The sequence below is a fragment of the Drosophila simulans genome, chromosome 3L, assembly GCF_016746395.2.
Source record: "Drosophila simulans strain w501 chromosome 3L, Prin_Dsim_3.1, whole genome shotgun sequence".
Classification (NCBI taxonomy): domain Eukaryota; kingdom Metazoa; phylum Arthropoda; class Insecta; order Diptera; family Drosophilidae; genus Drosophila; species Drosophila simulans.
In genome coordinates this window covers 437,422-452,028 of record NC_052522.2, presented here as the reverse complement: position 1 = coordinate 452,028, position 14,607 = coordinate 437,422, and the positions used below count along the sequence as shown (strand labels likewise).

Sequence of the window (14,607 nt, the reverse complement as noted above, 5' to 3'; positions counted from 1 at the left end):
GGGCTGCGGGGACTGTTTTAAACAGATGCCGCAGACACCGAGCTTTAAGCATGTATTATTCGGATGCCTTTGATCGCCGTACAAATAGATCTTTAAACACGCTGTATATGATAGTGCATATGATGTATGATTTGAAGAAAGTTTGTTTTTGCATTTGACAAAACGCATTTCGCATCGAATTTACTTATCCTCAATTGATAATTCGCTTTCTGTTCTATTTTATTATTATTTTAATAATATTATTTTACTTGTTCTATCCATTTTTTCTTGCTCATTTGTTCTTTATTTTTTTGGCAATAAAATCTACACACCAAAAGCAAAACTAAAATTGTTATAATTCTCAACTTGCGTTTGTATCCGTTTGTCCTGTGAACTATTCCTAACTTAGTTTTTATTTTGGTGTTTTGTCATTCCATCATCCGATCTGTTAACTTCTCGTAATGCCGCTAATGCTTGTGTGTTTGTCAAATGTATTAACAAAACTTATTTAACAATCATCCATTAACTGTCGTTTATAGATTGCTTTGAGTTTAGTTATTGAGATCATCGTGTAGTCTAGCACTAATATCGATCCCGTTTCCGAAGCGGTAATGGTATGCTCAAGATAAAGGTGCTCTTTAAGAGCTCTTGAGATAATACATTTAACGTAATTTAAGTAGTAGAGATTAATATCTCATTTACAATTAATTCGTATAATATTCCATAAGCTGGCAATTTTCGTCGTTTTTAAAGGCATTTTCCTTTAGGAAAAGTATGTACACCATTCAGTATAATTCTACATGTAGGTTTGCGTCCGCGATAAAGTTTAGAAAGCACTGTACCCTTGGTAAACGAACCATTTAAATTCTTTAAACATTTTTCCAAGTTCTTTGAAGTTTTTCCGCATTTTCCATAAATCTGCCTAATTTAATTTTAGGGATATAAATATTCGCCAGCTGCTTAATTCTGACCCCCAGCAAGATCAAATTTATTTTAGTCTACTGACGTCACGCGCCTGCTGCGAATATTTATAAACAATACAAATGTGATGTCTTCGCGAAACATCCATTTCTGTGCGAGGGTGGGTTCTATAATATTGATGAAATCGAGAATAAGTTTTTTGAAATCTTTGACACAATGCTTTCAAAACTGCATAGTTAGGTTTCTTAGATCTCCGCTGAGTAGCGTTTTGGCTTTTATTCGCAGTGATCATAAAACTGTAGCTTCAGCTTTTGACTTTGATGTCGTCATCGCTTTAATAGCTTTTGTTGTCTGTTTTTCAAAAATATTTCGGTTGCTTTGGGAAAAAAATGACGTCGCCATTTGAAATATAGACTTGTTTTTGTTAATGCTGTTTGGCCTTTTTTGCCGCTTGAGCTCCCGACCCTAATGATATACAATGTATGAAGGTATGAGTGTATATACCTATGGTGTTTCAGAGATTGCGTGTGACGAAACCAAGTTCAAAAGTTCTGTTTCAGAATTCTCTCATTCGGGTGCTTGCGTGCTTGTGTTTTTGTACACTCAGAGAAATCATTAATATATTAGTATTTTAATATTTTAATTTAGCTTCAATATCTTATGATTTATATGAAACTTTTCAAAGCATACTTTCAAAAAGTGATGCATTGGATATCGTAGATGCAATTGGAAAACCTATTTTTCTCTGGGTGCAGAGAAGGCTGTTTAAAAAACAAATAAAGCCAGGGGCATAACTTGAGGTAACTGTGCTTAGCGAACACGTTGCCTCTGCCCTCCCCGTCTCTCAGTTTCGCCGCTTCTCGCATTTGCTCCCCCCTTTTTCACAGCTCTCAGCTGTCTCTGCCTTTCGGCGCGACTCTCTACATCTCTCAGTTCGATTTCTGCGCGCGTTCCATGCGGTTGTTCTCTGTTTCGCTGTCTGTAATTATATTTTAACGTGCTTCCGCGAAATTGTGTGAAGTAATCCCACTAGAATCCTGCATAATTCCGCCAAAACAGCTGTGATAAAACATAACTATGCCCTCTTAAGTAACTTAGGCCAGTAAAATCCAACATAGAAGTGTCCATTCATAAAGTTCCCAAATCGCGTGCTTTTTCGCCTTGCGTATAAGAGTTCCTGTTTGTTATAAGAGTTTCGCGTAAATTTCGATAGTTTTCAATGCCGTATTGTTCAAGTTACAGTGTATATACTTCCATAATCCCTGCAAGTGTGTGCTTCAAAAAACGAAATTGAAATGGTTTAAAACACAAATTGATTACAAAAATTGATTTCAAGTGGCACATCGAGCGAAAGTGGGTCACTCGGGGGTTGAAGAGAGCTTTTCCCGCCGAGGCTGCCAGGGGAAAACTCCAAAACCCAGACCACAATGGGGAAAGTCAGCGTGGCCGTCCAGACGGATATATCCGAAATGCTTTCGGCCACTTCTTCCACCAACACATCACGCTCGTCATCGGAGCAAGGTAAACACTTGGCCGCCACCCGAGCAAACACTCTCCATTGCAAAGATATGGCCACCGTTAGTGTACCGAGATGATGTGATGGAGGGGTAAACATAATTGGGAAACAGGTGTAAACGATGGGGCCTTGGAGCACAGATCGCACAGAAAGATAAGAGTAAAACGAGCAGAGCAATTTCAGACACAAAGGGAAGATAGGAGAGAAAAGTTTGAAGAAGATTGTGGTGATGAGTAAAGTTGGTGACTAAGCAGGCAATTAGTAGAAAGATTAGGTCGATCTTGAGAAAAATGTAAGTCTAGTATTGAACACCTTTTATGAAGTTGCTGTCCAAAGTCTAGTTTAATTAGGTAGTTCCGTGGGGTAATACCAACTAATTGGTTAAAGCTTTCTGAGGGCAAAAGCAAAGAATCAGAAGCGGGGCACAACAATGTTCGCTAACATAAACTCATCTCTTGAGCGGTTTATGATATTTTCCAACCGACAGATCCGCTAGCGATTACGCTATTCTTACCGCAATTCTCATAAAGAAACGCAAGTTGTTCCCCTTTCGGATTATACCACTCGATTCTGCCAGACACACTGACCGACTTTGATCTTCAAGCTGCCAAATCGGGCTGCAAGTGGCTACTACTTCTGCCACTTGGCCCGCTAATTAGGGTGCTTACTGTACCGTCCGTGCATTTCAAGCAACGCTGCCCCTCTTCGAGCCGCTAATTAACGGTAAATGCAGAACAGTGAACACTCCTATGGTGAACGCTTTTATAGTGGCATTCGCATTTGAAGTATTCTGCCAGTATGTTTTTGTTTTGGAGCGAGGAAAGCCGGAACCGGTTGCCTCTATTACCTCATAACTTTTTTCTGTGTTTTCTGCCGACGCTGCGCAAGTTCAAGTTCCCAGTTGTCATTCGATATATCATTAATTATGGATCGCTTGCCCCATTTGTGGTTGACCTTCGTTCGATTAGAGTTAGGAACGAGATCATAGACAACTAATTGGATGGTCCAGCTCAAGTAGCTTCTATATGTGGTTGGTTAAGTGGTTCAATGCGTTTTCCTAGAGGGCTTTGAACCGCAGTAACAAGCTATTTCCATTTGCATTTCCAATCCCATTTACATATCTTTGGCGATTTCCGTTTGTAGATTTCCTGCTCGAATCGTTAGATTTATTACTTCATTCATGCAGAAACGCCGCGCACCCGAACCCATTCACATTTTCAGCATGTCTCGCATCTTCACGATAATTTTCGTTTCGTTCTTTGCCGCTCTCTAATCAGCATTTAAAAATATCCCACGACGTTGGTATTTTATATGCTCTTGCTAATTGTTTATAATTGTTGTCTCCTTTGCCACACAAATTCGCGCTAACATAATTATTCAAGATTAATTTGGCAAATATGTTGAGCTTTGCCTTAGGTCAGGCAGTGACCATTTGCCTTGGCTTTTTGTTCAGCTTCGGCGATGGCTTCTGTTCTCGGTGATTACCTCACCTGCCCCGAATTTTGTTTTATCTATATAAATATGCTATTACATTCAGGGTGGATGAAACTGTCTACGGGTATTTTTGTTAAGGTAACATGTGGAACACTCCCTTTTCATTGTCTTAACGGCTATTAGTCACGCCACTCCTTTGTGAGTATCCTTGCAGATCAAGGAAGGAATACCTAACGAAATTGGGGTAGTCTATGCTGGTTTTCTTTTGGTTTGAAGGGATTAATTGTTTATAGAGACAAACTGCAGTCAAAAGAACAAATATACTTAGTTTTGTGCTTGTTGGAAAACTTGTTTATTTTTGTTATAATTGCTCGATTAGTTCTCTCTCGAGCACCTCCCACGTAAACTGATTATTCTCACATTGTGGCCAACAACTGCAGCCAACGTCAACGACCTTGGCCAAAAGCCCCGCCCTCCCCTCTTTGCGGTTTTGGCAATTTACGTCTGCTATTTGCATTTCAGCTATCGTGACGAAATGCATTGCAAAAAATACGAAAAACAGCCCGCAGGCAATTTGCATGTCAGCAAGAAGCTTAAAAACTATGAAGCAGTGAAATTAAAAATATTTGTGCGCTAAAACTGAGCATAATTATAATTATTAACTATTCATGCAGTCTGATTAGCGTAAAGAGAAAGTATTTTCCGGACCAATAATCTCTCACCTGGCCAACTTAATGGCTAATCAATTTAATGTGCACTTTTTGCACCGTTTGCTGCTGTCGCGAAGTTATCTGGCGAAGATTATTCAATTTCTGCCGGAAAGCAGGTGGAGTCCCCCCACCCCAACTCCATCCCCAATCAAAATTCGATCCAAAGTAATCTGCGCAAAGTGGCATCTAGTCCAGCAACCAGTTTCGATATCAGCCAGTTTGGATATCGCATGGGCAAAAAAAAAAACATCCTAAAAGTGCGTGTGATTAAGCTTAACTGAGAAAAGATTTTAATTTTGTTTCGGCCTTATGGTTTAAGATTACAATCTTTTCATTTAGTATGCCTCCTTTAGTAGATGTGTTCCTCGTGTGTGGACTTGAGCTCCACCCAGTAGACACCCATCTCGAACCCTCTGCTAATGCGATCGCTTTGGTTGCGCTCGAATTGCTCTAGTGGGTTGGATGTTGGATTCCCCATCCTACGCCCACTTGGTGGAACCCATGGGGATCCAAGTCAAGCTTCGAGCTCCGTTGCAGCTGCACTGAAGTTCACTCAACCAGTTTCTGTTTGGCTGCCAACAAGTTCGGATCGCTTGGGTTTTATTTTTCCAGCACTTCGAGTGCGTTTTATCCTCCACTGCCTTTGTCTGCTGGCAAACATCGCAAATAAACAGGGGAAAACACTGTTTTTGGCCAGCCCCAAGGTGAAAGTAATTTGTGCGAGCCTGCCATTACGCATTGCGTTTTTATTACTCAACCGGGCCACACGCACTTGTGTCGCGAGCTCTTTGATTTTGACTGTGAATCCTCAAATCGAGGACGAATTTCATACGATTGTACTCCTGTCGTGGTAAGTCTTCTATTGCAAATATTTTTCCATATAAAGGTAAATGTGCAGTATTGGGTTCTAGTCAGCTAGGATTCGGGTTTAAACATTACATTTTTCTCCTGAGCTAATAGGTACCCCAAGGTCGACTACTCATTGCTAGCTCGCTCTTTTGTGTGTCTGGGTCTGACACCGAACTTTTGGTTCTGGTTCCAGTCCGCCCAACGTTCTTTCGATGCAGAATCAATGACATATAAAGACCAAGCGGAAATGACAGGCGAAATGAGGGGAACTGCAAATGCGGTGCAAATCGTTCAAGCCAAACAATTTCAATTAGAAAACATTGTTGCTGGCTCCCACAACCACAAAGCGATTGCAAGCCTTCAACTGCTGCGGCTAGGGCTGTTTCTCTGCAACGAGTTGTATTTGTTGATTTTGATTTTCCTTTTGGCGGTCCAGAGTTTCACTTTCCGCTTCCATTTTCCAGCGTTTAGAGAAAGGTATTCATTACCAAGGGCTCTGACAGCCAAGTGGGAATGGAAGTGTGCTATAAATGGAAATGAGATTGCCAGCGCCCAATTAAATTGCCTTTCTCTCGTGCACCATTTAACTCTGTTAACTGGAATCACCATCCTCCCTCACCTAACCGACCACATCCTCATTCCCGCCTCTGATCTTCTCCCGCAGATCTGCTCGCCGCCTGGGAGGATCTACTTGGCTGGAGCGAGAATGCCTCGGCTGCCCGCAAATTGCAGCACGAGATGAGTGTGTTGAAGAGCTCGCTGCAGCGTCTGGGAGACAAGCCCACTCCGGAGCTCCTCGATACGGAGCCGGCCATCCAAATAGCAGTGGAGGCTCTCAAGGTGAGTGTTGAGTCAAAGCGAACCATCTTACTGCAACAAGCTAACATAATTTCGTCTTTAGTTGGAGCAGACCGAACTGGCCAGCTACAGGACCAACATGCTGCGTCTTAACGCCTCCGTCCACAGCTGGCTTACCAAGCAGGAGCGACGACTGCAGAGCGCCTTGGAGGAGCAGGAGCAGCAACAGGAGTCCGAACAACTCAAGCAGCAAAAACTTGTTGAGGAGGAGAAGGGAGCTGACGTCCAGAAGGAGCTGGCGTCCTCCGGAGCAGTGGCCATCACGGTCACCGATAGCAATGGTAATCAGGTGGAGGCACTAGCCACAGGAGAAGCCTCCACCTCCACGCCAGCCTGGGATGTGCACTCGCTGATGTCAGCGGAGCAGGAGTTCCATAAGCATCTGAAGAACGAAGTGAGCGACATGTACAGTGCCTGGGATGAGGCGGATGCCAGGTGAGTTAGCCCGCGATATCTCTTTTAAGATCACTTCTAACCGAATGTACTTGAATCCACAGAATCAACACGCAACTGGAAATGCTTACTAACTCGCTTATTGCCTGGAGGCAGTTGGAGTCCGGTTTGAGTGAGTTCCAATTGGCTTTGGGCCAAGATAGGGGCACTCTGAAGGGTCTTGAAGGAGCACTGGACAAGGGACAAGCCACACCAGTGGAACTGGCCCAGAATGTAAAACTGGTTGCCAAGCTGCTGTCCGAAAAGGTACACGTAAGCCAGGAGCAACTTTTGGCCGTCCAGCAACACCTGGACCCCAACCACATCTACCACATTACGAAGTTTACAGCCTCGAATGGTTCGCTATCTGATTCCGGCATCTCTGATGGAGGAGCTACTTCCGATGGTGGCCTGTCCGAGAGGGAGCGACGTCTGGGCGTTCTTCGACGCCTAGCAAAGCAGTTGGAACTTGCTTTGGCGCCGGGAAGCGAAGCCATGCGTTCTATTGCCGCCCGAATGGAAAGTGCCGAGGCCGACCTGAAGCACCTGCAGAACACATGTAGAGACTTGATTGTGCGCACTGCAGCTAGCCACCAGCAGAAGCAGCAGATCCAGCAGAATCAGACCCAGCAGGTCGCACCGAAGGCCAATGGACACATTAAGAAGCAGGCCGCAAAGGGCAAGGCAGAACCGCAGTCGCCTGGCAGACGTGGTAAAGGAGCACGGAAGGCGCGTCAGGCCAAGAAGGCTGGAGAGGATCAGCAAGGGGAGGAGCCAAGTCTCAGCCCAGAACAGCAGAAGATGGTCCTGAAGCAACTCAAGACCTTGACAAGTGGCGATGGTGGAGACGACCCCTCTGACGATCCCTCGTTGATCTTCAACCTGGAAAGCTCCGAGGAGGATGGAGAGGGAGCTGATCCTGCGCAGGCCTCTAAGCGCGGGTGGGCGTGGCGCATCGCGAGGGCGGCTGTGCCTATGCAGGTGGCCCTGTTCACAATCTTCTGCGCTGCCTGCCTGATGCAACCAAACTGCTGCGACAATCTGAACAACCTGTCCATGAGCTTCACGCCGCAGCTACGCTATATCCGTGGACCACCTCCGATCTGAGGACAGAACGCGACTAATTAAGCAGGCCGCTAATCGTTGTAGGTTACCGTTACGTTATGTTAAGGCATTTAACAGCTGTAACTAGAGTTAACCAGCGCAACCAGCCACTTAGGCAGAGTCACTAAGAGCTCGCCTTTGGCGCGCGTTTTCCGCGCTCGAGGTTTTACAATCCCGAACAGAGCGCTCTCCTCCGAAAGGTGCGACACCCAGAGGCAGCCCAATTTTATATGTCTAATTTAGGTAGCGAGCGCGAAAGGAACGCAATTTATAGTAAGGATGTATTTGTTATTTCGGTTAATTTCCTACGAGTTTAGGTTGCTGTTCGATTGAACACTGAATATGTACTTAGGCGAGGAGCAGACGATGCCCAGCCACGTGTAAACTGCCGCATAAAGGAACACAGGGGCGGATCGTCCCCCAGATCCCTACCCAGTAAATATTATACAAACACAATGATCAATTGAGTGGCGTTTTTGTATACTTTTTTGTTTGAAAAACACTAAAGTGCCTACAAATGCGAACTGTGACGAGGAGCTACCAGCAGATGACAAAGGATCCGGCGAGGAGTCCAAACGAGAGTATGAATCCAAGGCACCGAAGCAAACAGAAGCTAAAAGCCAACAACTAAGGAGCTAGCAATGGAGCTCGCCAGAACAGAACGATGGAGAATCAGAGTTTATATTTTTATACGCAACGCAACTATACACAATCAGTGCGGAGACAACGAATCTTCAGCCAACACACATCATACGTTTTATGTCTATTATATTAATAGGATAAACCTTACACTTATTTTGCAAGAAAACGAAAATTCAACAAAAAAAACGAAAATATCTCTTAGGTTCGTGTTTGGAATTCCTAGACTAAGTTTATGGTTTACTCACTCCTGGCAGATGATCATTGTAATATACTTATAAGGTTTATATACTTTGTGCGTTTTCAAAACTTTCACTTGGCATTAAAAATACAAAACAGAAAATATCATTTATACACAAAAAGATTAAAGAAAAAGTATTAAAAAAAAAATTCGTTTTCTGGCTTTTATTCAACATTTCGTAGCTTGCTTCTGGGCTAGATGTACATATTTAGGCTGAAAATAGGCTGCAAGCTTTTGAGCTCACTAAAGCTGTCTGGTCAAAGCACTTAAAAGTGCCCCTGGGTGCTAACGATCTTTGAAAGACATAGCAACCTGGACTTGATAATATGTGTAACCTAGTTTTCAGTTAATTTACTTCATTCTCCCCAAATTTATCTGCCTAAAATGGTCTAGGAAACTTTGCTTCAAAATCAAGTGTAAATATATATAATGATCTAAGAACCGGAGGGCAACGGCGACGAATAGGGGCAATATCGGGACCACCTGGAGGCCGCTGAAGGGACCTAACATAGGTATTCTCGCACTACCTAAAATAACAACTTCGCCATGGCTCTGGTGGACGAAAGCAACTACGCCTATGTGAAGCAGGTGGCCCTGGACTGGCGGGAGCTGGTGCGTGAGAAGCGCAAGAGCAATTTGTTTTCGCCCACGATAAGCATGCAGGCGGTTGAGTCCCAACAGCCAATAGGGGACACAAGGTCGCGGACGCAGTCGATGATTCCGGCCGAGAGACGCGAGTCCAGCTTCTACCGGCACCGCTTCTCGCAGCAGGCCAAGCCGGTGGAGATCGAGCGTCAGGAGGTCGGATCAATGGAGCCGGACCGCATTCGGGTTAGCGGAGACGTTCTGCTCTACATCTACCAACCGATTTTTGTGTCAAACGCAAGGATGGCCTCCATTCAATTCTGGTCGCCCAGTGACATAAGCATAACGTCATCCAAACTTAAGCAGCCTATCAGAGAAGAGCAACCAACGGCTAAGGTGGAATCCGATCCATCACCCGAGCCCAAGTCGCCGTAATCGTGGAATCCGGTGATTTTTTTTATACCATCCTAATCGTTTAGCACTTGTGAGCAATAAAGCAAATGTAAATCTGACCATTTTAACAGAAACGTAATGTCAAACCATTACAGCGTTTAAAGGGCTTATCTTTGACCCGTAGTCCGGTTTCTTTTAACCATATTCTTGCCTACTCTTGCCTAAGCTTGATATCCTGTTTGCCTTCCATCGAACATCCTCAATTTGTGGGACGTCCGTTGACGTTGATGGATCTGCGCCAAATGAAACGCACTGCAAAGCTGACCTGAACGAGGGAACACCACCTACATATATGCAACACGACGACAAAGGTGAAACCCAAAGCAGGGCTTCCTTCAGAAAGTTTTGCTTATGTAAAGCCAAGAACCAATGAAAATAGAGTTAGGTACATATATCCAAACTTCCCCTCTTCAGAGAAACGCGGATTTCTCTGTCTAACACACAAGCAGCCATATCTATGCATCCCTTTTCTGTCCATTCAGTTTTATAGCTATCTCTGTCTACTGTTAAATGCATAGCATAGACACGAACCACTGTTAAACCTTTAAGAACGCGGTAAAGAGAAGTAATCAATAAATTTACAAGGTAGTTATTGAAGTCTAGACTGAGTAGTTAAAGTAATAAATTAAATTAAAAGGTTAGATATTAAGCTCTGCTTATCTATGTGATATCTATGTGTGGGACGATGGTTGTAAACTGTCTATAAATAAGTTATGGATTTAAATTTAACTTAAGTCAAAGTGAATATTTTTGTCCACCTTTCGTTTTCGTTCGGACGATCCTTAACTGGCTTGAAATGAAACTCGAAGCGTGTCAAGTGCACGAACAATAAAAACATAATTTTGATAACGCCTCCAGGTTAATCCTTCCCATATTGTACGAAAAGTCACCACCACCAGAATCAAAAGCACAAGAGGGCTCAACAATTATTATAATACGCTTACTTACCAGCCAGAAAAATGGGTGTGGTTGGGTCCTCGACATCCTTACACGCTCCTCGATTCGCGTGTCACAGCGGAAGCCAACTGAAAATTAAATTTACATAATTTTAAAAAAATAGATGGTGGTTGTATAGGTTACGGCTATTTAGGATATGGTTAAAGTCGACTTCTGAGGTATAAATAAGTGAATTTGATTCAAAATTGTAGTTCCAAAAGAGAGAGCCACAATCAAAACTATGTTACCGAACGTTTAAATTTCTTAGTGCCCTTAAATCGGAACCAACTAATAATGCCTTTTCTTAGCATTGGTTTTCATTAAAGGTTGTTTTTGATTTGGATTATGGAAATGAGTTGGCCTGGCTGATTGGGAATTGTCAATAAGCAACACAGGAAGTTGACTGGAGGCAGACAGGGCGACATACTTCCCTCAACCCTTAAGCTATTCATTAAACTTTGTGATTAAACTGACCACAGCACGAGGGGGTGGAAAGAGGAGGCTGAAGGCCATATACACGTGTATATAGCCACCCTTTTCACCCCCTGGACCTGCAGCAGTTTAGTGAAGTGAAGTGAGGAAAGCCAGCTACGCTGACAGGCTCATTAAATGCCGCATTCACTCGTCCTTTAACTCCAACTTCCATCCTCTTTTGCTGGCCACGAGCCAAAGTCAACACATCAAACTGAACACCCCAGACCCCTCAGCCCCAGACCACCCCATTGGGCTAATTTTCCCAGCTCAGCCTTTAAACTCGCATTTTCCTAGAAGAAATGAGAAATACCACACTAGAAACTCAAATGGCAGAAGCCATATAAATAATACAAGGAAAATTGTGGAAAATTGCCGTAACAATTTATGTTGACATTATCTCGAGACACATTTCTCTATCTCGCTCTGCACTTTTCCCTGTTGTGGATGATTAATTACCGCAAAAAGAAAAAAATATTTGAATATGAAAAACGATGCTGGCGATACGTTGGGCGGGAAACTTTTCCTTATTGCTCCCCAGTCGCCGATAAACAGGAAGGACTTTTAATGAACTAGGCATTTCATCATCTTCCTGAGGAAGAAGAGATTTAAAAAAATCTGAATCTGGTGATGTTTTTATTTGGAAAATTATTTATATAAAACTTGTACACCTTCTTATATACTTCGAGATATATTGGGTCTTTAAAAGTATATTTTCCAACGCCAGCTTTAAGAAAAGCGTTCCCTCTGTACTCTGAATTTCTGAAATAGCATTAACCCTTAGAAGAGCTCTCTCCACCTTCGACCTGCTGGAGGAGGATTCACCTTCTTCTGGGCTGCCAATAAAATTCGATTTTTGTTCGGCATCCTGACCCGAAAGAGGCCAAGAAAAGGTCGTGCCATTAAATGTAACTGCGCTGTAATTTGCATAATTTTCTATTCATTACATAATTCTGTCAATTTCCAATACATTATAATTTGTTAGAGAACACAGGGGGAACACAGCACAGGAAAATATGCAAAACAGCAGCCGATGAAAAAATGGAACAAATTATATAGAGGGCATTTCTCGAAGCTCTCGCTTTTGTTGTCGTTCCTCTTATTTGTAATTTGTTTTCGGCTTAAAAGATTATTTTATGGTGAAAACAACCCGAGGCCAAGTTGTTCAATTTTTTATGCGCAATATGCCGGAATCGAAAGGACGAAAACAGGTCACCAGCGGGGTAGGGAAATTAACACATTCGGCAGGAGAGATTCCCGCGATACGGCAAAAATATGGCCAAAGATCCCTAACAGCCAGAGCGTAACCTCGGCGGGCTTGAAAGGAACCGCAAACTTATCTAATCCTCTACCGGAACCAATACGAAAATCACGTAGCCATTATAAATGCAAATCAAGTGTCAATATTGCACATTTGAATATTTTTGCCACAAGGATTTTCATTTGCCAGGCGAATGCGAATTTTCCGTGTTTTCTTTCCTTCGTTTTGCAAATCAGCAAAGCAAACATCTGAGACAAAGAGTGGAAGGCTCGGTGCGAAATCAATTGGAATCCCAAATGTCAACTGAGTGAATTCATCGGGAGTTTCCAGGACATTTGCCAAACATCTGGCCAGGCATACTGATGAGGGCCACCAAAAAGATAATGATGGGTTGCCAAATGAAGGGCTCTTAGTTTGCGAGATTTGGGTTATAACAATCCGAGGAGGAAGAGAAGATGATAAGATCTTGAGACAGCCATCAAATCAGATGAATTCCTACATCAAATTACAAAATATCTTCTAATATGCCTGTTTTAATAATCTTTAATTTTTGTACACTTTATTCGCTCAGATTCTCAGCTATAAGCTCATTTTGAAAAGTGTGAGCTTGGTAGCACTACGTGCCAAGTAGCTGTAAACTTTGGTTTCCTGTTGGCCTCCACCCACTTGGCGCCAAATAGCTACCTAAAACACCTTGCTAATTAGCATTTTAAGCTGGGCAAACTTTTAGCCAAGAAACTTTTCGCCGGAGGGGCCAAGTCATGGATACCTGTCCCTCCTTACTCCATCCGCATTTCCCCTTCTCTTTCAAGTTAAATAAGTTGTCATCGTAATGTGACCTCGGCGTGGAGGCGCCCTGCCCCGAGGAAATTACAAATATTTGATGCTCGTAACATGAGATTTAATATTTCCCAACCGCAGATCGAATCGAACCGAACGTCCCCCAACAGAAATTTGCATTCGTGACCGAAGACAATGCCGAAAAAAGGAGGGAAAAAAGTAAATGCAGCGAGACACGCGAGTCACGCGAATTAAGCAAAAATAAGAAGGAACAGATATGAGCCTGAGATATTTGAAAAAAGGTTTTCCCCAGCAGCTCATAATGCTGTCATATGTCTGCCCGATGGGTTTTATTGGGGAGCCTACGTTGGCTGACATCTCCACTTCTCCGTTTCGGTGGGGCGGGAGTTATCACGAGTGTTATTTTGTTTTCTCTGACTTGCTGGCGTGTGAGCATCTTGGCTGCTAATGGAAGACAAACATTTTATGGCCAGCTGACCTTCTGAACCCACTGGAAAGGCCCTCCCCCTCCCTCTCCCCGTTCTCCTCCTGCTCCGATTACGTATTCGCATTCATTCAATTACATTTTTGCGCACACTCAGCACTAAAGGGACCGCTCATAAAGCGTCAAAATTTCGGCCAAATGAGCAGGCTCTGCCATCTGATGGAAATCCTCCCACTTTGTTGTCCTTCATTAGAAACTGCTCCCCGGGGCATTCGATTCGTCCAAGTCTGAGCCCACACACATGTTCGAGGCCGAGTTCGAGGAGAAGTCAGGACTCCGAGGGACATGCCGTGTCAACGCCATCAAAGTGTCCGGCCTCTATTAAAACTGACAGCCCAATGACCTCCCCACCCACTTTCCACACCCTCCACGGAGGACAAGGAGTCGTCATCAGCTGAACCGCAGCGTAAATATTGCGGCTGCCTCAATGGACCTTGGACCTCAGCGCTGACATCGCGAGGACTCGAGTCCTGTCCCGTGTCCTTGCTCTCCTGCTGACCATTGCATTTCCCTCGAGGCCAGGACAAACACTTTGCCACACTCAGCACTCTTCCTCTGTGTTTCCTTATTTCTCTGCTGAAGTTCAGGGGAGCAGCTCTAGTGGATTGTGTCTCAATTCTTGAAGACTTGAGTTTCAGAACAATCATTTTCTATGCGAGAAACTAGGAACATTCGTAACGTAGCACTATAAAAAATGTGATTTAAGAGTTTATTAAATGCTTAATAATTAGGATTAGGTAATTCATTTTATTTATTCCAACCTGAATGTATGTTTCCTGATGTTTATAAATCTTCAACTCTTTTGCTTCTTTGGCTCATCCCCATTTTCAGTTTCATTCGACACGCAGTTTGTGCAGTTTGTAAAAGGATAAAACAATTAAACCCAGAAATTTTTATGATTTTTCTATGCAAATTTCCTTTTTCCGTCGAATT

The 14,607-nt window shown here is 43.4% G+C and overlaps 2 protein-coding genes across 7 annotated transcripts in view; both read left to right on the top strand.

Annotated features, from left to right (window-relative positions):
* The window catches only part of LOC6734428, a 105,766-nt gene extending 97,160 nt beyond the window's left edge, over positions 1-8,606 (top strand). For 5 of the 6 annotated variants that reach the window (XM_016182030.3, XM_016182027.3, XM_016182029.3 and 2 more), the window contains 3 exons: positions 6,074-6,249; positions 6,311-6,702; positions 6,765-8,606. In XM_016182030.3, coding sequence (XP_016029726.1) covers positions 6,074-6,249; positions 6,311-6,702; positions 6,765-7,806 — 1,610 coding nt within the window. In that variant the 3' untranslated portion in view covers positions 7,807-8,606. Of the gene's footprint in view, positions 1-1,829; positions 2,422-6,073; positions 6,250-6,310; positions 6,703-6,764 lie in introns of those variants that run through there. The other variant, XM_016182023.3, reaches the window with a different exon arrangement.
* Positions 8,607-9,012: 406 nt separating this feature from the next.
* Positions 9,013-9,795, top strand: LOC6734427. Its single transcript, XM_002081411.4, has one exon. The coding sequence runs from the start codon at positions 9,230-9,232 to the stop codon at positions 9,701-9,703; it is 474 nt and encodes a 157-aa protein (XP_002081447.1). The 5' UTR covers positions 9,013-9,229; the 3' UTR covers positions 9,704-9,795.
* The last annotated feature ends 4,812 nt before the right edge of the window (positions 9,796-14,607 follow it).